Source organism: Culicoides brevitarsis, chromosome 1 (genome assembly GCF_036172545.1).
Source record: "Culicoides brevitarsis isolate CSIRO-B50_1 chromosome 1, AGI_CSIRO_Cbre_v1, whole genome shotgun sequence".
Classification (NCBI taxonomy): domain Eukaryota; kingdom Metazoa; phylum Arthropoda; class Insecta; order Diptera; family Ceratopogonidae; genus Culicoides; species Culicoides brevitarsis.
In genome coordinates this window covers 26,341,397-26,367,542 of record NC_087085.1, presented here as the reverse complement: position 1 = coordinate 26,367,542, position 26,146 = coordinate 26,341,397, and the positions used below count along the sequence as shown (strand labels likewise).

General features: G+C 33.4%; 4 protein-coding genes across 5 annotated transcripts; 2 read left to right on the top strand and 2 right to left on the bottom strand.

Annotated features, from left to right (window-relative positions):
* Positions 1-44: 44 nt before the first annotated feature.
* LOC134837971 (rabankyrin-5) lies at positions 45-18,105 on the bottom strand. Its single transcript, XM_063853369.1, has 6 exons — positions 17,971-18,105; positions 17,492-17,839; positions 16,671-17,086; positions 3,060-3,433; positions 666-2,819; positions 45-416 (listed from the first exon to the last, which is right to left on the bottom strand). The coding sequence occupies exons 1-6, from the start codon at positions 17,972-17,974 to the stop codon at positions 287-289; spliced, it is 3,426 nt and encodes a 1,141-aa protein (XP_063709439.1). The 5' UTR covers positions 17,975-18,105; the 3' UTR covers positions 45-286.
* Positions 4,721-16,623, top strand: LOC134837975 (uncharacterized). Of its 2 annotated transcripts, none has more exons than XM_063853387.1 (3): positions 4,721-4,825; positions 15,940-16,181; positions 16,241-16,623. In XM_063853387.1, the coding sequence occupies exons 2-3, from the start codon at positions 15,978-15,980 to the stop codon at positions 16,448-16,450; spliced, it is 414 nt and encodes a 137-aa protein (XP_063709457.1). In that variant the 5' UTR covers positions 4,721-4,825; positions 15,940-15,977; the 3' UTR covers positions 16,451-16,623. The 2 variants fall into 2 exon arrangements, with proteins under 2 accessions (XP_063709457.1, XP_063709456.1); XM_063853386.1 differs by having other exon boundaries at positions 4,728-5,609.
* Positions 18,106-18,155: 50 nt separating the features above from the next.
* Positions 18,156-18,818, top strand: LOC134828651 (mediator of RNA polymerase II transcription subunit 21). Its single transcript, XM_063841636.1, has 2 exons — positions 18,156-18,351; positions 18,411-18,818. The coding sequence occupies exons 1-2, from the start codon at positions 18,310-18,312 to the stop codon at positions 18,780-18,782; spliced, it is 414 nt and encodes a 137-aa protein (XP_063697706.1). The 5' UTR covers positions 18,156-18,309; the 3' UTR covers positions 18,783-18,818.
* LOC134828640 (histone-lysine N-methyltransferase SETD1) lies at positions 18,813-25,102 on the bottom strand. The gene is made up of 6 exons (XM_063841625.1): positions 24,857-25,102; positions 24,537-24,787; positions 24,218-24,467; positions 20,837-24,151; positions 19,305-20,210; positions 18,813-19,245 (listed from the first exon to the last, which is right to left on the bottom strand). Exons 1-6 carry the CDS (start codon positions 24,860-24,862, stop codon positions 19,072-19,074), a joined length of 4,902 nt encoding a protein of 1,633 aa, XP_063697695.1. The 5' UTR covers positions 24,863-25,102; the 3' UTR covers positions 18,813-19,071.
* Positions 25,103-26,146: the final 1,044 nt, after the last annotated feature.

The following is a 26,146-nucleotide window of genomic DNA, read 5'->3' as shown; positions in this document are numbered from 1 at the left end:
ATTATTTTTTTGGGATTTGGAAAAAAATACAAATTTTTGTCTCATAATATCAAATTTATTCGTAAATTTTATTACAAATTTTCTTCATATAATATGATAAACTTACAATTTTGTTCGTAAATATTTCTAGAGAATTTTTTTAAAGTTAAATAATTGCCAATTGTCGTAAAGTGTCACTGGTCAAACACTTTTAAAAGCTTAGTTTGGGTTATAACATAAAATAAACTAATGAATTGTTAACATTTTCTTTTGTAAATGGAATAATAATAAACTTTTTGGACGATTTTTAGTCGGCGCCCACTTGCAAGACCTCGAAACAAACGGTGCAGACACGAACGGGCTTGTTGATGCCAAATTTGATGATCGGCACTTCATTCGATGAGCATTTACTGCAAAGGATTCGTCCACAATGACGGCTATAAAGAGAAAAATTAATTAATTTCCGAAGATTTTTTTTTAAATTGATTAAAATTAATGAGTTCAGTAAAAATTTGGAAAAATATTTTAATCTAAGCTGAAATCAGAAATTTAGTCAAATCTCTACAATTTTAATTTTTTTTTAAATTTATTTTTAATTTTTTTTTAAATTTTTGATATTTTAATTTTTTTTTGAAAATTAAGTTTTTTCGATTAAAAATTTTTCTTTAAAAAAATAATTAATTTACCAGTGATGTTTTCTCATGGTGATCGTAAACTTGGATCCACATTCCTGACACAACTCGCTCGTGGCCCATGGACTCTCTGCTTGCAATTGATCCAGCAATTTATGTAAAAGTTGATTGGTTGCCAGCTGAAAGTTGAAAATCGTGATTCCATCTTTATTCTCAGCACCCAAACATGCGCCATTTTTCACAAGAACTTTACACAACGGCGCTTGTCCCCGCATGTAAGCCAACAAAAGTGGCGTATTTCCCTGCAAATCTGTCGCATTGATCGGATAATTGGGCATCGACTCGAAAAACAACTCGCAAATTGCTGCTGCACTCTGATCTCTGCCACATCGACACAACTCGTGCAACGGATTTCGTCCCTTGAGATTTAAACTTTCCGCATTTATGCCAGATTCCGTTAACAATTCCCTCACAATGCCCACGTGACCTTCCCGTACGGCGATATGAAGTGCATTATTGCCATCCGCATCAACGCTATCGAAATCGGCGCCATTCTGGATGAGAGCTGACACCGCCGCGAGTCTTCCTTTCTCTGCAGCGACATGCAAAGCCGTTTTTTGTGTGGCATCGCGATCGTTGAGACGCGCTCCAGCTAGAATGAGATTCCGCACGAGCATTTCGTTCTCACTGGCAGCCGCTAAATGCAAGGGAGGCGTTTGATTGACGTCATGAACGCGCGAATTGACATCCACTTGGATGGACAAGAGGAAGAGAACGGACTCCAAGTCGTCTTTCATGATGGCGATATGGAGGAAATTCCTGCCGCGAGTGTCCATTTGCTCCGCTGCGTTCGGCATGAGTTCCAAAATACTTTGCGCTGCCTTGTGATTGCGAATGAGGAGTGCTGCAGCGAACGGAGTGTTGCCTTGCTTGTCCCGAATCCGCAAATCGATGCCTGGATGATACAATAAAATGCTGATAATCTCTTCGTGTTGATTCCCGATGGCGATATGGAGTGGCGTGCGGTTTGTCGAGTCAACTGCATTCACATTTGCACCGTGATCGATGAGTGCTTGCAAAACTCTCGTTAATCCCCATTCGCAACACAAATGCAACGGTGACATTTTGTCTTTGGCTTCATCACCGCCAGCTCCATCGGCTCCCGGTTGTCTTGGCGAATCCAAATCACATCCGTTTCTGATGAGAAATACTGCTGCCTGCTCGTTATTTTCGTCTATCGCACGATGCAGAAGCGTTTGCATGCATCCTTCGGGTCCGGGACCCCAACAATCCGTATCGACACCATGTTTCACCAACACCGCCGCAATCTCATCTTGTCCGGACTCCAAGGCACTCCACAACGGACAATCTCCTTTGTCGTTGGGGGCATTTAGGGCGACACCACGACTACATAACGCATCCACGACATTCGGCAGACGACAATGAATCGCAAGTTGCAACGGAGATTCTTGCTCCGCAGTCAAGGCATTCATGTCCGCCCCCTGTCCCAACAAGAAAATTGCCGTATCGGAATCTTCTCGCACAATCGCTTGATGTAAAAGTGTCATATCTTGTCCATTTCGGGCATTGACATCAGCCCCTCCTTGAATCAGCAGCGGCACGAGATCGTTGTAACCCAAGGCAAGTGCGAGATTTAACGGAGAATCGCCCGAAGTGTTTTTCAAATTGAAATCTGGCTTCTCTTGCGGCACATCTTCCTTCCAAAAATCCACAAAAACTTGCAACGTTTCCAAACTATTTGCCTCGATCGCGAAATGCAAAGCACTTTTCAACTCGGTGACGCTCGATTGTAAATTTGGCGAAGCACCATTTTCTAAAATCTCTCGCACGAGTCCCGGGAGACCTTTTTGCGCTGCCAAATGTAAAGCTGTCAGCCCACTGCGATTGATGTGATTTAAATTCGAATGTTTTGTCAAGAAAATCGCTGCATCCTCGAGTCCTGCTTTCGTTAGCGTTTGCAATAAACTGTCGCCCGATTCACTCATGACGGTATTGGGACGTGCGCCTTTTTCAATCAACTTTGAGGCGAGCTCGAATGGGGGACCATCCGTTTGGGGCGGCGTCAGGGCGAACAATAAGGCACACTTTTCGTCTTGTGTCCGTAAATTCAAGTCAAGTGAGGCATTTTCCAGCAAGGTATCGATCATCGCTTGATGCGTCGAAGTGATTGCCAAATGGAGTGGAGTACTGTAGAAGGAAAAAAAATTATTTAAAAATTCAATTAAAATTTTAGACGGTTATAATTATTTAATAATTAATTATTTTTGTCCCAGAATTTTTTGTTTTAAAAAAATTAGGTTTTGAAATACTGTTTCTTATAAAAAATTAACTAAATTTGACAACTTATTAATTTTTTATCATTGTTTTTAATAAGGCAAGGGACAAAAAATTTAAAATAAATTTAGAAATATTTAAAAAAAAACTTACTATCCCTTAACATTCTGCAAATTAGGATCAGCTCCCTTTTCCAGCAACTCCTTTCCCACTTCTAACATCGACTCGTAAGTTTCAAAATCGCAAGTTTTGTCGGAATAGGTGCACACCAAATGCAAAGCCGTATCATGACTGTTGCGAGTAGCCAAATTTACGTTGCAATTTTTCTCGAGCAGAAATTTTGCGGAAAATCCATCGCTGCGTTTAACGGCATCAACAAGCAAAGGGGCACCGTCGCCAGTGAAAGCATTGATATCAGCACTTCCCGTTTGAACGAGCGTTTGAGCGATGGCGGAACTTCGACCGATGAGTGCTAGCTGGAGCGGAAGTTGGCCCTGAGGTGATAAGCTGTTGACAATCTCATGGAGCTGTAAAGAAAAAGAATATATTTTTTTTTATTTTAAACAATTTAAAAAAATTAAATTAAAATAAAAATTAATTTAAATTTAATTTTTTTTAAATATAAAAAAATAAGAAATTAATTAGGCGATTAAATTTTATATATTCATTTTCTAAAGTCACGTGACCAAAATATTTTTGTTTTTCAAAAATTTTAATTTTTAAGATTTTGTTTAATTTTTCTTTAATTTTGAGTTCAAATATAAAAAAAATAATATTTTAAATTAATTTTAACATCCAAAAACGTTAAAAAATTACAAACAAAAAATAAATAAAATTTTTTTTTTTTAAAATTTTAATTTTTTTATGAAAAAGTATTTTTTTTAATTTTTTTTTTTAATTAAATTATTTTTGAAATAAATTTTTTTAAAATTTTTAAAATAAAAAAAATAATATTTTAAATTAATTTTAACATCCAAAAACGTTAAAAAATTACAAACAAAAAATAAATAAAATATTTATTTTTTTATTACCCCCTTCCCTCATAAAAATTTGCCTTAAAGTCTTTCAAACAAAATGATTGAGTTTCAGTAATTTTTGACCTTTATAAAAAAGTTTAGTAATTTTAAAGTATTTATATTAAACATTAAATAAAATTTTAATTTTATTTTTCTAATATATTTTTTTTTGCTCCATTTTAAACCTTTTAAAAATTTTAAAATAAATTCAAAAAGCTCTAATTTAATTTTTTTTTTTTTAAAAGAAAATTTTACTAAATTTTAATAAAAATTGAAAAATTTTCTTGAAATTTTTTAAAATGGAAATTACAAAAGTTAAATGAAATTTTTACCTTTTTTTTTTATTTTGCCCCATTGGATTTTTTTAAAATTGACAAAAAAATTTAGTTTCATTTGGAAAAAAAAATTATTTTTTTTTTAATTTTCGAATTTTTTTAGATTTCGCTATTAAAAAACCGCTTAAAAACAATAAACGCTGTTTCACATGTTTCAGCGCCAAACATGTCTCCGTGTTGTAAATGAAGAGAGAACTACATAATTAAACCATTTATTACCACTGAAACATTAAAAACAACTACAAGCCAACTACTTTTTCCCTTCCACAACAAATGCACAACATCAAAGGCACACAGTAGTTATCATCTACCTACCGACCTACCGCTAAAACTACACCATGAGAAACACAACACAAAAGCAAACACGAAAAAAGAGAGCTTTTGTAAATCGTTCTCTCACTGTTTTATTCATCGACAACGTCGTATTCCTCTTGTGAACATGCAATTTAATTTAGTTTGTGACACACCATCGTCTGGCAAAGACGTGTATTTACCAATTGAGCAACATTATCAAGAAATACGAGAAAAATAGTTTTTTTTACGATAGTGACGACATCCTAGAAAGAAAGTACGCAAACTCATCCCATTCATGAATTTGTTGGAAAATTTCGACCTTCTATGATTCATCGCCCATTTGCAAAGATTTCTTGAAAAGTGCTTTCACAAAAAAGATTTTTTAAATAAAAATTACAATAAAACGCTCACTCAGCCAGCATTCTAGTCAAAAAAAAAAAAAAAGTAAAAATTAACAACACCTACTAAATAACTGGGGTCACAAAAAATATGAAACAATAGCGATTTGTGACCTTAATTCATCATCAAATGTTCAGTTAAAAAACGGTTTGCCGGCTTAAAAGCACGCAGCGTCGACGATAATCGCTGTTCAATATTGAGAAACGATAAAAATAAAACGAAACATAATAATATAACGAAACATAAAAAGAAAGTACGGTCGAATGCAACAATAACACGATTGAAAATACACAGAAACCAATCGACAGGAGAAGGTCAATGTGCATGCTTTGCCAAGTTTACAGCAAAATAAATTTTTATACACAAAGCGAGGAGAAAGTGAAGAGATTACTCTGAGAAACAAAAATTTATACAATTAATAAAAAATAATAAAAAATCCAAACAAAAGTGAAAAGAAATTAAATTGAATGGAAAATTAATAAAAAAAATTATACAAAAAAAATATTATTCAATCAATTAAAAAAAATAAAAAATTATTACCGAACACCGATTACCAAAACAACAAAAAAAAATGAGAAATTCAATCTGGCCGAGGAGACAGTCTTCATCACTGTCATGCACGATTTTTAGCGTAGCCGTTATTATAATTTTATTTTTAGGTATGTGTGAATTTTCCGATGATGAAAAATGTTTCACTTTAAATAATAATTTTTACAATTTTTTTTCATAAAATAAAAGTTTGCAAACAATTTAGTGACAGATTTATGTCACTCTCATGAATGAAATTGAATTTAGTGATGTGACAAAAAAAAAAATTAACAGGCGTGAACGCGGGTGCGTCTGCGGTTAAAAAAAATATTAAATTAATTAATGTATGAAATTCACATGAAATTTCGTCTACTATTGGAATTTTGTTTGATTGTACATATGAGAGAGTTCAGTTGCCTAAGTCAAGTAGTGGAATGTTAGTCCAACTAAATATTTTTTCATATTCAAATGTGGCAGTCATGTGTCGATCGAGTAAATTAAAATTTTTCAAGAGTTGTTTTGACAAGTGTAGTTTTTGTGTTTTGTTGGTTATTTATTTATAAGAAAAGAGATAAAAATGTTAGTCATTCAATTCACGACGAGATGCGAATGAACTTTATTTCACAATATTTTTGTGCAAAAATTTGATGCATTTTTTGTGAATTTAAGAAATTGGCTCTTTTAGAAAAATATTTTAAATTATTCTTTTTTTTTAAATTTTATTATTTTTTAATTATTTATTCGATAAATTAAATTAAAAAATTGTATAATTTAATTTTAAATTTAATTATTTTTATTTGTTTATGGTGATTTTAAAAATAATAAAAAATTAAATATTAATTATATTTTTTAAATTAATTTTTTAATTCAATTTAAAAAAAACTTTAATGAATGAACGAAAATTTCTTTAAAAAATCTTTAAAATAAAAAAAAAACGATTTCAAGAATGAATTAAAATTCAATAAATTATTTTTTTCGAATTAAAAAAATAAAATTAATTTAATTTAATTATTAAATTTTTATAAACTTCAAATGAACGAAAATTAATATGAATCGTTAAAATTTTTAAATTCTTAGAATTTAAAAAAAATATTTTAATTTAATTACAACCTAATTAGGTACTTTTAATTTTTTTTATTTAATTAATTTTTATTTTTTTTTTTTTAATAAAAATTTTATTTTTAAAAATTTTAGGAATTGAAGAAAATTTCTTGAAATCCAAAAAAAAATTTAAAAGACGATTTCATCTCAAATTTTTTGTTCGAACTCGCTAATTTATCTTATTCTGCTTCGGGTTTTTTTTCCACAACTTAACACCGCGTATCGACACATGCAATTTATTTTACGATTTTTTGCAAATTTTAAAACTTTGGTACTTTAATGGATTTCTCTCGTTCTTCACTTGACTTTTAATTCTCATTCAAACGCAATTTCCGAATCTCCTAAATTCCTTCCGGTCAATTTTTGTGACCCATTTTAAAAATAGAATCGAAAAGTATGTGGTTCAAGGTCGTCTCTTCATAAAAAACACATTTCTTCTATAAATTAACAATAAAAAGATTACAAAATTATTTTTTGTTTTCATAACCCACTCATTACGCACAATATTGTGATGTTTTATCATCGAACGAGACACTTGGTTATACAAACAAAAAATACATAACGATCGCCGAAAAAAAAAGTGATAGGAGAGTATAAATAAAATAAAATTGTTATTGCGTCATTGTGTCGCCCATCATCAGATGTTTCTCTTTCATCTCCACACACATTTTTTGATAGCAATGAACGATTATAGTCAAAATATGGTAATATCTAGCGAATACTTGTAACGTAACAGTTTCGTTTGTGATGATTAAGAAAAAAGGTTATGGCAAAAAAAAAAGACGAGACACGAAATGAGACCAAAATCAATAAACCGGTTACTGGGCACTCTCACTCTTGATAGACGCAAAATTGTGTAAAAATCTAGCAGAATTCTAAGCGACCACGAACTGTGTCAAGTTGAATGTTGATAATTAATACAGATGTGACCAAATTCGATTTTATCTAGTTTTTTTCTCGGTTCTACTCATAAATCACAGCAAAACACTCGACAATGCTCATTCTTACGAGAATTCTCGCAATAAGTTGACAATGACATTAAAAATCCTTGAGTTAGTTGACACAGCGATTTTTATGGTATTCATGCCAAATATGCTTAAAATTCACTTAATTCTCGATGTAACGGCACGTGAATCGTCTTTAGTCTTTACTATATTAAATATTAGGTGAGGTTATGTTACACGCGTTTGTAAAAATGTGTCAGGTGGTTAGTAGTATTGGCTCAATAAATATTACAAGTAAAGTGGATTAATCTTTAAGTAGTCGATAAATAAACGGTGAAGACCAGAAATTTTTTTTTTTATCAACTAACAGGTCTTTGAAACAAGGAAGCGAAAATTGCTTCTAACGCAGAAATATCGGTTACTTCTAACCAAATAAATAATAATTATATGTATTAAAAGAGCACTGCGAACCGGTTTGCGGTTTTTTTTTCGGAGATTGTGTCTTACAAATAATTAAAAATGGGAATGAAACGCTGAGTGATTGTGCAGACCAGCATGAAGCAACTACACTGAAAAAATTAGAAGTTGTGAATAAAAAATTGGTTTGATTGATCGTGTTTAGGAGATTTTGATAGAAAATTGCTCCAAAATTAGTCTGTCTGACAAATGAAAAAAATTAAGGCGACTGTTTTGCATCTGAAAATAAATTTTTGAGATTTTCGAAAGTCAGTCAATTTTTAAATTAAATATTTTTTGTTTTAAATAATTTTAAATAAAAAATTGGAAAATTGTGAAAAAGCAGTTTAAGTTGAATTTCTAGTCATTTTTCACTTTCAAATTTTAATTTTAAAATTTAAAATTAGAATTAAAGCCACTTTAAAAAAAATTAATAGTTTTTTCTGATAGTTAAAATATTTTAATTTCTGAAGTTAAAATATTATTTTAAAAAATTCCAGAATTTGATCAAAATAAGCACTTTCACAATTTTTTAATTAAATTTTAAAAAATATTTATTTTTTGAAAAATAATTTGGTTTTTTTAAATTTTTCATATAAAATAGTCGAAAAAAATTTTTAAAAAATTTCTTAAATTTAAAATTTATTTTTTTTATTCTTAAAAGCTGTTTTTTTTAAATGAAAATTTAAAAAAACAAATATTTTTTAAATTTTTATTTAATTAATTTTAATTTCGTATTTAAAAAAATCGTTTTTTTTTTAAATTTTTATTTAAAAAAATATTTATTTTTAAATAAATATTTTATAATTTATTATTATTTATTTTTCCTAAAATTTTTCTTTAATTTTTTAAAAGTTTCATTTGAAGAAACTTAACTTTTAATTTTGAATAAAAAAGGCTCGTATTAAAACCAATTCAAGCCCATTGAGACTACCTCACGACAATGATATTTCACTTCTTGCCTTTTATAGATGCACACATAGAACATTTTTTGCTCTTTATTATTAGTCTTATAATAACCGTAGAACAATAACTACCACCAAAAAAAAATTTTTTTTTCGTAACTTTATAACTCATTCACGTTTTACGTTTTTTTCGCACATACGCTCACAGAAACGCTCACACATGACGCAAAAAAAAACAAATTTTGTAACAAGCTGAATTAATTTTAATTTTTTATTTATTTGGAACTTTGTCATGTTTTGTAATGAGCAAAAAAAAATGAAGAATCATAAAGAATTATTTTATCGCGTGATACGTGCCTCACTGGACTTTATGCTCGCGAGAGAACTTTACTTTTCCACTGAGTCACTTGCTTTGCGTGGTGAACTTTAAACAGCAACGGCGATATGGTGCACCGGTTGATTGAACCAGTTTCCTCACGTATATTAAAATGTAAATCAATTTGCAACAAATTATCGCTACGTTATTTCTAATCTTTTTTCATTGCAAATGCGAAAGAAATAAAAGAAAATCTACTTGCAAGTCCGTTACTTGTTTATTTGTTCATTGTACACAAGGAATTTCTTTATTTCTTTCGCACCGAATGAAACTGTAACGTTGTTCGTTGACCCAGATCAAGTGCTTCTGCTGCAAAAGTTAAAGTCACCTGGAGGCTCTTATTAGTTGTTGATAGAAAACAGTCACGCGATGTGACTTTCATTCACCGGTACTTTTCCCCATTTATCATTTCTTTTATTTGTCAGAAAAAAAAACTACAACAGAATTTATGAGTATTTTTACGATCACTTAATTAAAGTAAACATTGTTTCGTGTTTGTGTGAAATATCACAAAGAAACATTGCGAAAAATAAAAACATATGAGTATCACTTTGTTAGATAACCTTTCTCTTGATTTCATGTAAAGCCGCAAACAAAAGATACAAAAATGATAAAAATATGATTAAAAAGTCGCAACAAAGATATTTTTGCAATTTTTATCGCGAACTGTGTGTGAAAAAAACTCATTAGTGAGTTGTAAAAATTTAAAAAAGGTTCAAATTATTGAAGAAATTTTTAGGCTTGAGCGTATTTTGAGTAAAATTTAATATTTTTGATATTTTTAATGAATTTAATGACCCAGTTTTACGAGATTTTTTATTGAAAATTCTTTGGTTGAAAGATTTCATGGGTCATTTAACTCTCTAGGTGCCCTCTTTGTCTTTATGATTTACGATTCTATGTCACTAGTTCATTTATAAATTATTTATAGTAATTTTGAATTAAATGAAAGCCCTAAAATTTTTTGAATAAAAACATTTTTAAGAAACAATTCAGATCAAAATGACTAAAATTTTGAAATTTTTAAAAACTTTCTTCTAAAAATTAATTTTTTGCTACATTTTACTAAATTAATTTTATTCTTTAAATAAATCATATTTATTTTTTTTACAATTATTTTATTTTTATATTTTATTTGTCAAACTAAAACTAAGATAAAAAAAATATTAATTTATATGAAATAAAAAAAAATAATTCTGAAATTATTTTTTTAAATTAAAAAAAAATTTAATAATTTGTAATTAATATGCTTAAATTTTCAAATTTAAAATTTTTATTTTCATTAAAAATTATTTTTGATTTTTTTGCTTATTTTATATTTTGGAATTTAAAAGGCATTGAATAATATCAGTAGACAGACAGACAAAAAAATATTTTTATCAACGAAACCTATGAAAAAAATACGACCACACCAATAAAAACATTCATTATTGTGTCATGTTGGTCCATTTCACTTTCTTTCTCGTGAATGAGATTAACATATTTTTTGTTTATTGCATGATTTTTTTGCATTTGTTACCGAAATCTTTCATTTCGCAAAAAAATAATTTGCATATAAAAACTTTAATCAAAATCTGTCGATTTTCGATTAATTTGTAGCACGCGAGTCACAAATAATTGAGATACAGAAGTCTTTCTCACGTAAAATCGCTTCCAGAATCATGAGTAACGCCAATAATATTGCATCCTGCATATTAAGTCACGAATACTGCACTTTTTTCCATGTTCTGAATTTTAATCAACTTCTGGCGTAAAAGGAAATCCTCTGTTCTCTCGTTGTTTTGTCGTCATCGTCATCGCAAACACAAAAAAAAACACAAAAAACCAGAATTACTTCTAACAACAAGAGACGACTCGTATTTCCTTATCAAGAATTATCTTTTGTCGTCGCTGCTGTTGTCGTTTATTGATGCATTCCAGAGCATTAACGTGAACATACTTCCTTCTTAGTTGCGTTCTAAGCATAAAACAAACAGATTCGTATAAGAAACGATCAATTACTTTTCTCTTCGAACGAAACGTTTAAAAGGTTTAAAGTAATAATCCAACTACTTGAAGTAAAAAATTATTCTCACAAGTTTTGTAAGCTGATAAACTGCTGAAATGTTGTTGTTGTTGTTCCGGGTATGAAACGTTTTTGGTCATTAAAAGGCAAAAAGAGACGAAAGAAAGCAAGAAAGTGATTAAAGTAAAGAAGAAAGATTAAAACGTTTTTGTGAGAGTACTTTCTTTTTACTTGAAAATGCGTTTTTCAAGGAATTGTTTCATCATGTGTTTTTTTTTTGCAAAATTATGCTTTGAGGTGATAATTGGACTGTTTTTGTGACAAAAATTTTTTTATACAGGAGTGGTTTGGTGGTGAATGACCGAGAAATTACTCTTAATGCTTAAAATGCTGAAAAAAAAAATTTATTTGAAGCAAAAATATTTACTTTTTGGTAAAAAAAATGTGTGTAAAAAGTTGTTAAAGAATGTTTTACAGTATTTTAAATCCTTTTTAGGTCTTATTCATTATTTTAAAAAAAACTTTAATTTAATTAATATTATTTTTTAATTTAATATTTTAAAAATGATATTTTAAAATAAATTTAAAATTTTTAATGATTTTTTAATAAGAAAAATATATACATAGTTTTTCATTAATTTTTTTAAAAATTGTTAATTTTTTAAGTATCAATTTTGAAATATGTCAAAGTACATATAAAGATTTTATAGATTTTGTAAAATTTTTGATTTTTTGTACAATTTTAAACATATAAATTTGGTAAAAAAAATCATTAATTAAATTTATTTTTCAATTATTATTTTTTTAAATTTTATTTAATTTAATTCTTTTTAATATTTATTTAATTAATTTTATTAATAATTAATTTTTGAAAAATTTACAAAATGTGATTTTTTTGTCTTAAATTATAGTCTTTTTTTACTCAAAAAATTTAAAAAATTACGAGTAAAAGCACTTTGAAAAAATAAAATTTTAAAATTTCTGCTCCAGTTAAACCAAAAATTTCTTATCAAAAAACTTTAAATTAACAATTTTATGCTTCACACAGTTACATGTCACCAAATCTAACGCTTGAAAGACGCTAGAACAATAGAATTGCCTTTTCACCGTATTTAAAGTGTCGTTCCGACCTAAATTCAATCCTTTTCAATGATTCTCTTTTTAACTATAAATTACGTAACTCTACACCACTTTTCATAAATTTCTTGTAGAGGTAGCATAACTTTTTAAATAAAAATTCATGTAATTCAACACGGTGAATCTAATCCGGAATGCATTTAATTTTGTTCTCTAACAAAAACTTCACTCGTCGACATTCATTTATTAGAAGAATAAATAAAAATAATAATAATTTCTCAACTTTACGCACAACAAAAAAAAACTCTTTTTATGGTAATTCAAAAGTTTTTTCATATTCCAAAGAAATAATGAAATTTTCTTGCAACGCATTCGAGGAACAGTAGTCGTCGAGATGCATGAAAGAACACAATTTTGTGTTTCAAAGCAGTGATTCAAATGCTAATGACCCATTTTTTGTGTCTGTGGTGCGTATTGTCGATGCGTTTCATAAGAAATTCATTGGAATTCTAAGAAAAATGGCGAGACTAGGACGGCGTCATGAAGTTTTTTTTATCACTTTACTCGAGTGCAATTTGATTATTTTTATCAAATAATACTCTAGAGTCGTTTTATCACGAGTGATAAGAAACCATTTAAAAAAATAAACACTATCAATTACTGCGTTGTAACAACAAACCGGTCACTTTACGGATCTCCAGCATTAACAGCTTTCTTTTTTCACGTCATTTTGTTTGCTTTTGCATTTTTGTCGATATTTCTCAACATTGTTGGTGCTAACAAGCAGACAAAAATCATAAAAATTGTATTGTGAGCAATTTGGCCACAATTAACACCTGATTAGCATGAGTAATTTCTCAGTCGCAAGAAGGACGTGCCTGTTTTGAATACAAAAGAAAAAAAAATCATAGAAAAAATCTTAGAATAAGTAAATTTTATGAGTAGTTGGAAAGATTATTGGTTCATCGTACGAGTGATTCAGACAATTTTTTGCATTTACCTGCCAATTGGTAATCAGACTCATGCCAGACTTGGTCATTATGTTGTTAGACGCCACTTTTTATTGTTATAAATCTTTTTTTTAACAATTTTTATCGAGTTTTGTCCGTATTTGGTGATGGATTTGTCTGATTTGGGGAATAATACATGAGACAAACGATTAACAGGGAGTGGAATCTTTTGAAAAATTAGATTTTAGGTGAAATTTTGTGAATTGTCATTTAATTTAATGACATAATTTCGCATCGTTTTTTATAAAATTTGAATTTTTTTGGGGGAATTATAACAAAAAATTTACTTGAGTCAAAAATTAGTTGACAATTGGCATAAAGTGCTTGAAAATTGTGACATGAAATTTTAATTTTAGTTAATTATCGTAATTTATGATGATTTTTGGTGTTACAAAATTCCATTAGAAATCAAAATATTTATACAAGACTGTAAATTGGTCATGATGTAATTTTTAATTCAAATAATGAGTTTTTTTTTTCAAGATTTAAATTAAGAATTGAGATTTAAATAATAACACATAAATTCCGTTAAAATCATCATAAATTTGTAAAAAAAATATTCACTATAAAATTTTTCAAAATCAAATTAAAATTCCAGGAAAATTTTTATTAAATCATGAAAAATAATTAATTAATTTATTTAAAATTAATTTAAAAAATTCTTTAATTTTTAATTTTAAAAAATTAATCTATGAAATTTAAAAAAATATATTCTGATTAAAAATAATTATTTATTAAACAGCAAAAGTTAAAAATAAAACCAGATTCGGAAGTGGAACTTGTTCGTCTATTTAAATAATTATTTTTTTTTATCAAAACTCGAACTTTGTTCTTTTTTTCTGTAAATCTTTCATAAAAAACGCCGAGATTACAAAATCTTTTACAACACCGCGCTCAATTGAACGACAAATAGAACCGTATACGCGTTCAAATTCCACATCAACTTTTTTATTGAATTAAGTGTAAATTTTTATTTTATTAAATCTCGTGCAATACCTCGTTCATCTATTTAATATATAGAATAATATTCATGAATCACTGCCGTTGCGCCGCTATTGCCGTAACGGATCGCGGATGATGGTTCTCACGTTGACGAGATTATTTATGATGCGAATTGAATGCAATTTATTGTGGTATTTAAAGCGATAAAAAGAAAAAGATGAAATTCAAAAGAAATGTGAATTCATGCATAAATCTAATAAAAAATAATGAAGAATATTAGAATATTGTTATTGAGAGGCATTTCCGTATTTTTGTTTATTTGGAATATTTTTGCAGTCAATTATTGATAAGAGTGATGAGTTATTTACAATGAAAGGGGAGTAATTATCACGAGTGATTCAGAAAATTGGAATGGAAGATGGAGCACTTTGATGCATTGCAATCAATTAATTTTACAAGTATTGCCGGCAATGGAATAAATAAAAATTTCCTGTTACGATTTTTTTCGCGTGAATTGTCGCGACGACGACGACGAATTGACGGATATCGTAGGAGTCCAAGCATGACTCAAGTCGTCTTCGTTCGTTGCCGCCACAATAATCACTTTAGTTTATCATTTTTTGTTCTTTGTAAAATTTTGTGATGCATTTCTGGGAAAATGTGTGACAAATTTTAGTCAGTTGGAGTAAAGACAACAAAATTTCATAGAAAAAATTTCACTGAACTGACTACTAAAGAATATTTTTTTCAAAATTATTTCAAAAAATAAATTTAAAAAATTAAAAATCTATTTATATTTTATTTTTTGAATAAAAAGAATAAAATTAATTTAATTCAAGAAAAAATTAAATTGATCAAATTAATTATTTAATTTACGAAAAATATTTATTTAATTTATTATTTAGTGTTTTTATGTAAAAACACTTTTGAAGTTTCTTTTGCTCAAAGTTTATTTTTTTTCAAATTTAATTTTGATAAAATTTGTATTTTATAAATTGTAAAAAATTAAGGTAAATATTTTAAAAAATACCTAATTAAATTAAATTTATAAAAAATTAATTAATAAATAATATTTTTTTTTTAAATTGCAAAAAATAAAATCATTTTTTTATTTTCGAGAAAATCCTTGGAGAATGTCCATGAAAACCCTCAAGAAAAAAAACAAAAATTTCCATTAATTAGGTAATTTAAAAATAAATAAAAATGTGCTTATATCTTTCTAATTTTATCAATGAAAACATTGACATTGATTAAAAAGAGTTTTTTTGTTAATCATAATCTACTTTAAAATATTGTTCTTGCTGATTTTAGAACATTGCAGATGTGTTCACTCGAGCATTGCATGAATATTTCTATTTTAGAAACAATCCAAAGTACGAAAGACAACAATTTTAGCAAATTTAACTAAAAATATTCTTTAAAACAACAAAAAATCGGCAGACAAGTCATCTCAATTGTCATCTAATGAATGCCATAATTATTGTTTGTTTACTACACTCATCATCGCTTTGCTCAAAAAAAAAAAGTTTACGTGGGTCAATGAAATGATTTGTTTAAATTCCTCTCCAAACGAGACTATTGACACTCATTATCAACAAATAAATTCGCAAAAATAAAAATTTTATGTCTTGTTTATTTTTTTCAGATGTTACTCTAGCGATAAAATGTTACAAATGCTCGGTCATGCCGCCCAGTGACAACAAGGAAATGAGCAAAAGCGGCGCCCAGTCCTTACTTTGTTCAAAATTCGACGAATCCGAAGACTTTATCACAGACTGTCCGTACTCGACGATGTGCATGAAGCGGATATTCAAGTTGCAATTGCCACGCGGAGAACCCATCGAGACGATCACACGAGGGTGTGCCAATCAAAAATACACGGAACAAGTAAGAAATTCTTTGTTTTTTTGATAAAAATAGTTTTTTAAAGAAAATTTCGTTTTTAGGTCTATCGTGACGGCGCATGGCACAAGGAATTCACCGTGGAAGAACCTTACGAGGAAGGTTGCCAGGAAGACCAAGATGGCTCGACGTACTGCCATTGCAAGGGGAAACTATGTAATGCCGCTACCGATACGCCCGCATATCACACCGACACGATGGCCGTCATTTTCGTCTTCAATCTCATGAAATACTTGAGGAACGTCGAATATTGAGGCATTAATTTGCATTTAGACCAGTTAGCTACGTTTTTTGTACCTAACTCTAAAAAAATCTAATTCTTTGGTCAAAAGTCTCACGGAGCGCGTCACTCGCTCCTTATGTTATTTATTTTTTATCTAAGTGTTTAGCCAATTGAAGATTATATTTACGAATAAAACCGAATAAAAAAGCATGAAAATGTGATAATTAAAAAAAAATCTGTTTTTTACTTACCGATTTGTCGTTCTCCACGAGACACAAGAAGACGACATCCTCTCGCAGGAGTCTCACAGCGGCATGCAACGGATATTTCGTCTTGCTTTTTAGCATTTTATAGAGCAATGGACCAGACATGTGCTCAAAATCTTGCGGCGTGAGGTCGTCCCAGTGCGTTGAAATGAGTCCCGAACAATATTCTTGCAAATTGAAGGCTCCAACATCCTCGGCGACGCAGTAAAAGCGAACACAAGTCCTCACATTCACGGAAGAGACGAGAGCTCGTTCACATAAGCCCATTAAGCCCGGCAGCTTGAAGCGATGCGAGACTTTTATCAAGCCAAGTGCAAGGGAATCTTGTTGCAAGTCGATGACGTCTGTGTAAATCCAGCGTAGGAGGGCATAACCGACGTCAGTGTCGAGATCTGACCAGTCTACAATGAAAATTTCATTAAAAAAGTTGATTAAATTAAGAGATGATTGTCGAAAATATTTTTGATATCCTCGTTTGTAAGGCGAATAAATTAAATATTTTCCCATGAGAATTTTTATGAAGGCCCCTGTCCCCTAAAGAACATATTTTGAATTTTTGGTTTGTATTTTTTTAACATTTTTGAACTTTGAATGATGAAATTTGAACTCAAAATTGAAGATTTAATCTATTACAAAATCGAAATTTTTGGAAAATAATAATTTTGATCATGTGATTTAAAATAATTTTCGTCTAAATTTCAATATGGGACGACTTAAAATATAAAGTTTCCTTCTTTCTTGATCTTCAAAGTCTATGAAATCCAAAAAAATTTCGACAATTGCATCACCCTTAAACAATTTCTTACCAAGTTCCGGCAAATCAATGATAACTTCCTCTCGCCACTCCTCGGAACGAGCATTCAACACGAATTTATGTGCCGGAATTGATTTGTCCTTCAACTTTATCGTGATATCCGAATATGTGCTGCGTCCATAGAGCGTTGCCACAGTCATCACTAAGCGCGACACAAAACTACTGAATTCACTCAAGTCCTTTTCCTCGGACGACGCAACAGCTTTGCTGTACTTTCGCTCCAACTCGGCATATCCCTTTTGGAGTTTCGTGTATTCCTCCTTCAGCAGCTTGAGATGCTTTTCTAGCTTGTCAGCGGCGTCCGATTGCACCGGAGTGCCGTTCGTCGTGTGATTCAAATCTAAAAAGCGAAGAAAAAGTGGGTTAGAAGCAAGAATTTTTGCCAATTTGGCAAGAACAAATCGTCTCCGCCCCTATCTCGGATCACAAAAATGCCAAAATAAAACATATTTCGGGGAGTCGGGGACTTACTCATTGCAACTCGATCCGTTCTGCACCAGCAACGAAGTTAAGAAGCCCAACTCTGACTGTAAGTGCCCAAAAAATAGCTGAAAATATGGAAAAGCAGCTCCAGAAAATGATTTTTGAAATGATTTTTGATTATTTACGTTCGTTTTCCGTGACGTTTCGATGCGTTTTTGGGATATTGCGGGAAATGAAACCGATTTCGATGGTAAACAAAGCGAAAAAATAGAAATTTTTGTCATTTTAAGGCTTTTTACTACAATTTCTTGCTGTAAAATCACTTCACACCGCTAATTTATTGACTAAAAATCATAAATTTATAAAAATCCATTCGAAAAATCAAAAATGGCAGACAGAATCACACAATTACAAGACACCATCAATCAAGTGAGTCCCGGTTTGACAAAATTTCCATGATTTTTCACTAATTTCCTCTAATTTTCCAGCAAGCGGAGCACTTTTGTAACAGTATTGGTATTCTTCAGCAATGTTCCGTCCCCAGTCGCTTTCCCGGCTATGACAGATCCGGATCGCAAACCCCCCAACAGTCTCAAGAGGATTTTGCGCAACTTTTCTCGACGCTAATTGTGAAATGTGCGAAAGATATTGACACCTTAATCGAATCGCTGCCCAACGAAGACAGCAGTCAAGAGCTCCAGGTGCAAAGTTTACGAAGATTGGAGGTGGAAAATCAAGCGGCAGCCGAACGACTCGAAGAAGTGGTGCGAAAGGGAGAAATGTTGCTGGAACAGATCCAGTCGGCTTTGAGTGATATTGCTCAGTCACAGATTGAAAGCAAATTCGAAAATGCTACGTAAATAAAAAAATAAAGTTTTTAATTATTTTAAATTTAATTTTTATTTATTTTTCTTACAATTTTTACAAACTTGTCAAAAATTTTTATTTATTAACCACCAAAAAGTGAACGAAAAATTTTAAAGATTTTTTTTTATAAAGAAAGGATTTTTTTTAATAAATATTTTCTTATATATTTATTGAAAAAGAGGGTCAAATTTAAAAAAGAGTGATTTTCGCAACAAACAACGATGGCAAAGTGTGAAAGTTTAAAAAAAAGTTTTTTTTCTGTACAATAAAAGTGGCGAGAAATTAATTCAGAGTGCCACGACAACCTTGAGCGCCACAGAGACACGGAATTTTCTCGTCTTCCAGAGGAAATTTGTAATCGTACGTGATTTCTTCGTTAACGGCGATCGGTTGCTTCGAGTAGATGACAATTTTCTTTTCTTGTTCGATTGTGATGATCTTCGCATAGCAATTGGGCTGCAAAAAAAATTTTTTTTTAAAGAAAATTCAATTTAAAAAAATAATTTGCGACTTACATTACAACTGTGATTAATGAAACGCGCCAAATTGCCACATTTCGTGGCATCAATAATCGTTTCCAAGTCAATCCTGAAGAGATACGAGCTTCCAATGCCAATTTGTTCGTATTTTTGTTCACGATGATCTGCCAAACTCGGTCTAATCATCTGCCCGACATACTCAATGACCATCTCGTCTGCCGCAATTGGCTCCATGGCGAACAATCCCCAGTCGTGAATTGCCGATTTCGCGAATTTAATTTGTTTCTTGCGGAATTTGAGTTGATTGAATTTCAACAATTCAGATTCTCCGATAGCTCCGAAGGCGGTAAGCAATCTTCGTTGGTTCGAACGTGCCTCACGCGATAATCCCTGCGTTTTGACGGTACTTGATTTGGCAGCTGCATTCGCACTTAACTTGCTTAAATGTGTTTCCGCTGCCGTTCCCTTGAGATGGTGATATTTGTAGCGCGCTTTTTCAGTCGGATCGATTTTGTAGTAGCCTTCGGTACGAGCCGATCCCGTGGAATGTACTTTCGCTTCGTAAATGTCCTTTTTGCGTTTTTTCGAGGGTGGCGGAATGAAACTCCGATCTGTGGGCGGATGATCCACCCAGTGTGTCGCATTGAGCCAATAGCTGTGCTCGTCGTTGCTTTGCAGCAACATTTCGTAGCTTTGTCGCAAATAGGCGACATCTTCGGCATCAATGCCGGACTTTAAGAAGCTCCACAAGTTGTCGAATTCCATTTTGGGATCGCGCGGGCGGAAAATTGGCATCGGACGAAATACTTCGGTTTCCATGCGACGTTGTTCGGCGAGGGCAGCTGCAGCAGCAGCTTTCTCGGCAGCCTTTTGTGCCTTTTTGCGTTCGTAGTAGTCGTTGCGTTTCGCCTTTTGTGAGGGATCTTTACGAGGACGACCGACCTAAAATTAAAAAAAAAAGTTTAGAAAAATTCAAGAACGTAATTAAAATGAAATTTCCAAAGAATTTTAAAATGAAGTCCAAAAATTTTTTCAAATGGGAATTTGAGTAAAAATAAGAAATCTTTAAAATTTTCTTTGTTGATTTGATTTTTTATAAATATTCTAATAAATTCTAATTTTAGAATCAAATATAATTTTTAATTTAAGGGAATTAAATGAAAAAATAATCAAAAATAATAAAAAAAAATTAAATTTAATAAATTAAAAAAAATTCTTAAAAAAAAGAAGAAATATTTAATTCAATGAAATAAAAAAAGGAAAAATTAATTTAAAAAAAAAATAAATTTAAAAAAATTTTAAAAAGCTTGAAAAAAATATATTCAATGAAATGTTTTAAATTAATAATTAATTTAAATAATTAATTAAATAATTTAAATAATTAAATTAATTTTTTAAAAATTATTTTACGATTTTATTAAAAATTTTTGAAGAAAAATTTAAGATATTACAAAATAAAAATTTACTTTGGTCAAAATTTGGAAAATCTATATAGAATTTCTGGACTTTATTTTTAAGATTCATTTGGAGCAACTTAAATAAAAAATTAAAAATAAAAAAATACTTACAGGTCTTGGCGCACTAGAGGGAGCCTCCTTTTTATCATTCGTGTACCCATGATCGTTGTGAATGTATTTGCTCTTGTTCTTATTCTCTTGCGGCGATGAACCAGACGACGGCGAAGCTGATGGCGGTAAGCTGTAACAATGATCCAAAGCGAAAGCATTACATGAGCCCGCATCTGATGCCGATCCACCGTCCGATTGCTCCTGTTTCGCATCCTTTTTCACGTGCAGCGGCACAATTTGCTTCTTCAGGTCTTGTTGCGGCGTCGATCGAACCACGCCATTCACATCTTTGTGTATCACAAATGCCTTTGGTGACATCGAGCCATCGCGTTCTTGCTTCTTTGCCATGTACTTTGCCATTGGGTCTTGAATTGAAACGCCGGGTGTTGGTGGCGGAGCACTTAACGATGGCGTAATTGGCTCTCGCGGACTCGGAGCGCGCTCAAGAATTGGTGATTTTTCGTAACTCGCACTCTGAACGGGTTCAGGCTTGGGTTCCGCTTTGCGTTTTTCCTGTTCTTCGAGTTTCTTGCGGGCTTGCTCTTCCTGGAATTCGCGCTCAATTTGTTCCATGTACTCGGTGTTGCGACGTCGTTTCTCCTGGTACTCGCGTTCTTCCTCGGAGTCGCTGTAAACGCGATCCAAGTCGTAAATTGACTTTTTGGCTTCGCCTTCCTTGCTTTCGCCCGGGGAATCGCGACCTGGAGTGCGTGGCAGTTTTTCGTCTTCTTCCTCGTCGTCCGATAAATCTTCGAGATCGTCGGCGGCGGAGCAAATAGGAACTGGAGTCGTGCGTCCTTCGGGCGTCTTTGAACGAGACTTTCTCTTTGTCGGCATTTTTTCTCGAACCACGGGCGTTTTTTCCTCAGATTCACTTTCGGTGTCCGAATAAATTCCAATTGTCTTCGGTTTTGTCGTCGTCGGAGTCGGAGTTTTAATTTCTCCTTCCTCGTCTTCGCTCTCGGTATCCGAATATATCCGTTTGTCATCTTTTTTCGCGTGACTTCTGGTGACTTCGGCAATATCGGCGTCAGATAACGAACTGTCTTCCTCACTTTCGTCGTCGCTGGAGCTCTCTTCCTCGCTCGTACTTGACGAGAAGCTCGATAAACTTCCTTTGCGACGTTGCGTTCTCGATGCGGGCTGTCTGTCGCTCGCTTGTGACGTCGAAGGCTCCTTTGCAGTTGTCGCTGTTTTGGTTTCCGTGAGATCCGCATCCCAATTTTCTTCGTCGGAGGCTCGTACAACATCTTGATCCTCTTCTTCGCTCTTGCGCGAGTCCTCGTCGTCTTTGGGCTTGGGACTCGGTGCTTTGCGGATGCGTCGGAAACTAGGCAACTTCGGAATAGCTGCTCGCAGTCCGAGACAGAGCGACGTTTGATCGCTGGAAAAGGTTTCGCTGCGATTGCTGTTGAGAATCTGATTGATATCCGGTACTTTTGTGTCAGTTTGCCGATTTGGCGCCTCATTTTCGCCCTTATTCTTGTTCCGTACCTTCTCGTCCCACCACGCCTCGTACTTTTTGTAGGAAAATCCTTCGATCATGCGTTTGTTAAAGTCCCGTTTCAATATCACTTTAAGCTCTTCCGTCATGCGTTCCAGCACGGACTTGATCGTTTTCTCGTACGGCTCCGTTTCGGAAACTTCGCGTTTCATAGCGCCCGAATACGCGCCATACATTCCCGACGAGGCCTGCGATGCCATGTAACTTTGCACATATTCGGAATATTGGTACGGATATTGGTAGGAATTCGGAGCGGGATACGAGCCAAAGTTGTACATGCCGGGCGCAGCAGTTGGCGGCAATGGCGGTTGCAGCGGCGGATCCGAAGGCAACGGCGGTGGGTGGTTTTCGCTTTTGATGCCACAACTTTTGCTGTCGTCATTCGAGGAAAGGCTGGACAGTGACATGGCATCGGGTTCGCGTTTAACGGGGAAACCGGGTGGCGGTTCGGGACTGTAGGTACCTCGAGCCAGCAGAATCTCATCGTCAGACGAGGAAATGTCACTAGCTCCCTCTTCCTTCCGAATCTCAGCTTTGCGAGCCTTTTCTTGCATGATTTTCGTCAATTTCTTCGACGTTTTGTACGTGGCGCGCGACAGGAAAGGACTTGGTGGTGCATCTGTCACACTCGAGTCTTCGGATTTGTCGCCGCTCGTTTTGTTCGATGAACGACGCGAATTTGAATCATCCACTGGCTCGTTTTTGGACTCAGTTTTTGCTTCGTCTCCCGAATCCGAGTCAAATTGCAAGAAAGGCGGCGCTGCTCCGAAGGATTTTCCCTTGAACATCATTGCTATTCGAGTATCCAGGTCAACATTCGATTCGTCATCTTCCTCTCCGGGTAATTTCACCTTTTCCTGTCCCTCGGGCAAGGGAGGGGGCGGCGGCGGAGGAGGTTTCCCTTTCGAACTGCCCTCCAGAAGATCCTCATCCCACATTTCGTCGACATCCAAACCCGGTGGTTTCGGATCTTCGGGCGGCGGAGGTGCAACTGATGACGATGGCGGCGGTGGCTGCCACGAATTTGGATCCACTTGGTATCCTTGAGCATTGTAATATGGCGCTGCCGGATAAGCTCCGTATTGCGACGAATATCCGCTTTCGTAGGCAGCGGGATATGCTGAATAACTACTACTTTCCTTTCCGGATCCATATTCTTCGTCACCGCGTCGATACGAATGCCTCGACGACCTCGAATGACGCGATTCGTCTTTTTTATCGCGATACCGATGGCGAGATTTGTCATGTCCTCGATCCCGATCTCGATCGTAGTCGCGATCTCGATGTCGGGAACTGCTCCTTCGTCGACGGGAGTCTCTTCGATCGCGCGATCTGCTACGATCGCGACTCCGATCGCGGTGTTTTCGATGTTTTCGTCTGCCCTCGTAGTACCGATCGTCGTAGCGATCTTTGTGATAGCGATCGCGTTCCCAATCCGGACTGCGGGAATGATCACGTCGTCGATCTCGTTCGTCGCCGATACTTTCGTCCCACAATTCGCCGTCTTCGATGCGACCACGATGCTTGAAACCGTCCATACTGTCGTTGTACACTCCTTCGGGAATGATATCGGGCAACGGTTCGGGCTGCACCATCACATCCGACCTGATGGGCTTCGGCAATGCTGGTTTCTCGGGCTGCACGGAGTCATCTTGGTACGAATTTAACGAGGGAATCGTCGTTCTTTGGGTGAATGCTGTGGGAGCGGCGATTGCCACACTTGGCGTTGGCAACGGACGCTTCGCTGTCGTATATTGCTCTATCAAGTTTTTGCATTCTTCGCCAAATGGATCGTTAAAGACATGCAAAATCTAGAAAAAAAATAATTTTTTTTTTTAACATTTTCTGAGAAAAAAATTAAAATTTTATATAATTACCCTTCCCATCACAGATTTTCCGTTAAATTTATCGATACAAGCTTTTGCAGCTTTTACCGTTTGGAACACAACTCGCGCAAGTCCCAAATGTCTGGCATTCGTTGGATGATAATAAATGTTCAGCTCGTCAAATTCCCCCACTTCCGAAATCATTTTCGACAAAAACCCCTTGTCGATGTTGTCATTCAAGTTATTGATCGTCACTTCCAAAGCGGGCGGCTCTCCGATAAAGTTTTCGTCAATTTTGAATCTGAAACGGGAGAAGAAAAAATCGTCAATTCAACACGATAACATGCACCAACGAGATAACCTTGCATACCTCGGAAGTGTCAATTCCATTTCTTGTCGCATCCGGATGCGCGACAAGACGTTGCGTGGATCGCGCGGAATGACGGGCGGGCAAGTCGTGTCTCCGGGCACAATTCCATCGTAGCGATAGACCTTCGGGGCACCCTTTTGCAGAAACGGATCCGAAATCAACTTGTAATTGCGTATGGGTTGTGGTGTTTGTGGTTGGGTTGGCGCTTTATTTGCTCCCGCAGCGACATTGCCGGGAGGGCCGCCATTCATCTGCGGAAAAAAAGAAGAGTTGCGAATTAGTTGCGGGGTAAAAGCAAGTCGCGCTGCCTTTCGCATTACCTCCATCCCGTAAGAATCGCGGAAATTTGTGGATTAAAAGTATTGTGTTGGTGTGTCAAGAACGCGCCCGACAAAACAATTGAAATCCCAGGCAAAATCACATAGAAACCCCAATGAATTTTAGCATATTTCGCAAGGGAGACGCTTGAACTTTTTGCGACGCGTGTAAAAAAGCTAAATTCTCGAGTGTAAGCGGGTCAAAACTCGAATTCCCCAAAAACTTTTCAGAAATTCGTGTGCTTCTGCTTGTTGTTTACCGGAATGACGTGCAAATGGACGGCACAACGTGCGGAAAATGGAAAACCACTCATCGGTAACTCATAGTCACTCAAACCACTCATGGCACTCATGCCGCTCGACCCCAGTGCAAAAAAAAAGAAACATGCCCCAGGTGACAATCAAATGTCGGTACGTGACCCAGCTCACAGAAAAAATTTTTGAAGCGTCGCCTTAAGTTCCAACCTGGTCAAACACTATGCTCACATACGGGTTTCTGTAGCGACCAATCACGTCACAGACATCATCGTACCGTCGAAATTGTCGGAAAATCGGAAAAATTGTCGGAAAATCGGAAAAATTGTCGGTAAATCGGTACCAGTAATATATAACACATAAATATTATTTATTTACTTATTTTTATTTTTTATGTAATTTTATATTTTTTTTTATTTTCCTCCTTCGAAAATTAAATATTTATTTATTTAAATTTATTAAATAATTAATTTAAATTTATTAATTAAATTTATTCTTTGAAATAATTAAATTAAATTTAATTATATTTATTATAATAATTATAATAATTTTTTAATGATTTTTATTATAATTGATCTTTTAAGGGATCACATTGACCTCGAAAGTGAGTCAAGTTGATTTCCTATGTGAGCCTTACAATTTTTGGGCTTCAAAAACAATTTTCAGTAGAGAATTATGAACTATTATATTTTGAAATTTCTGCGGATCAGAAAAAGGCGAAAAGTATGTATGCTAAAAAAATAAATTTCCGTGGAAATCCAGTGAAAACTTAAAAAACCTTTTCTCGATAAAGAAATAATTGCTGTGACGTTAATGAATGCCCAATTAATCACATTAATGATCAACAAAAATCCAAGAAGTAGTTAAGAATAAACGAAAAACGACGCTGAAATTTACAATAAAATTTTTTTTAAATAATTTTTTATTTTATTTTAGAACATTCCAATTAATTTGAACAACCACAACGATGTAAGTAACGGTGGCAGAAATAAACTTCAAAGAAAACATCCAATAAGTATCATGTCTAAATTACAAAAA

Coding starts and splice junctions, on each gene's coding strand:
- LOC134828651 (XM_063841636.1), top strand. CDS start 18,310: ATGGCAGACAGAATCACACAATTACAAGACACCATCAATCAA. Junction 18,352..18,410: donor TACAAGACACCATCAATCAA/GTGAGTCCCGGT, acceptor CTAATTTTCCAG/CAAGCGGAGCACTTTTGTAA.
- LOC134837975 (XM_063853386.1), top strand. CDS start 5,522: ATGAGAAATTCAATCTGGCCGAGGAGACAGTCTTCATCACTGTCATGC. Junction 5,610..15,939: donor TATTATAATTTTATTTTTAG/GTATGTGTGAAT, acceptor TATTTTTTTCAG/ATGTTACTCTAGCGATAAAA. Junction 16,182..16,240: donor ATCAAAAATACACGGAACAA/GTAAGAAATTCT, acceptor TTTCGTTTTTAG/GTCTATCGTGACGGCGCATG.
- LOC134828640 (XM_063841625.1), bottom strand. Junction 24,468..24,536: donor ATGGAATTGACACTTCCGAG/GTATGCAAGGTT, acceptor CTCCCGTTTCAG/ATTCAAAATTGACGAAAACT. Junction 20,211..20,836: donor CCTCTAGTGCGCCAAGACCT/GTAAGTATTTTT, acceptor TTTTAATTTTAG/GTCGGTCGTCCTCGTAAAGA.
- LOC134837971 (XM_063853369.1), bottom strand. Junction 17,087..17,491: donor CATTGATTTGCCGGAACTTG/GTAAGAAATTGT, acceptor TTTTCATTGTAG/ACTGGTCAGATCTCGACACT. Junction 2,820..3,059: donor TTGCAGAATGTTAAGGGATA/GTAAGTTTTTTT, acceptor TTCCTTCTACAG/TACTCCACTCCATTTGGCAA.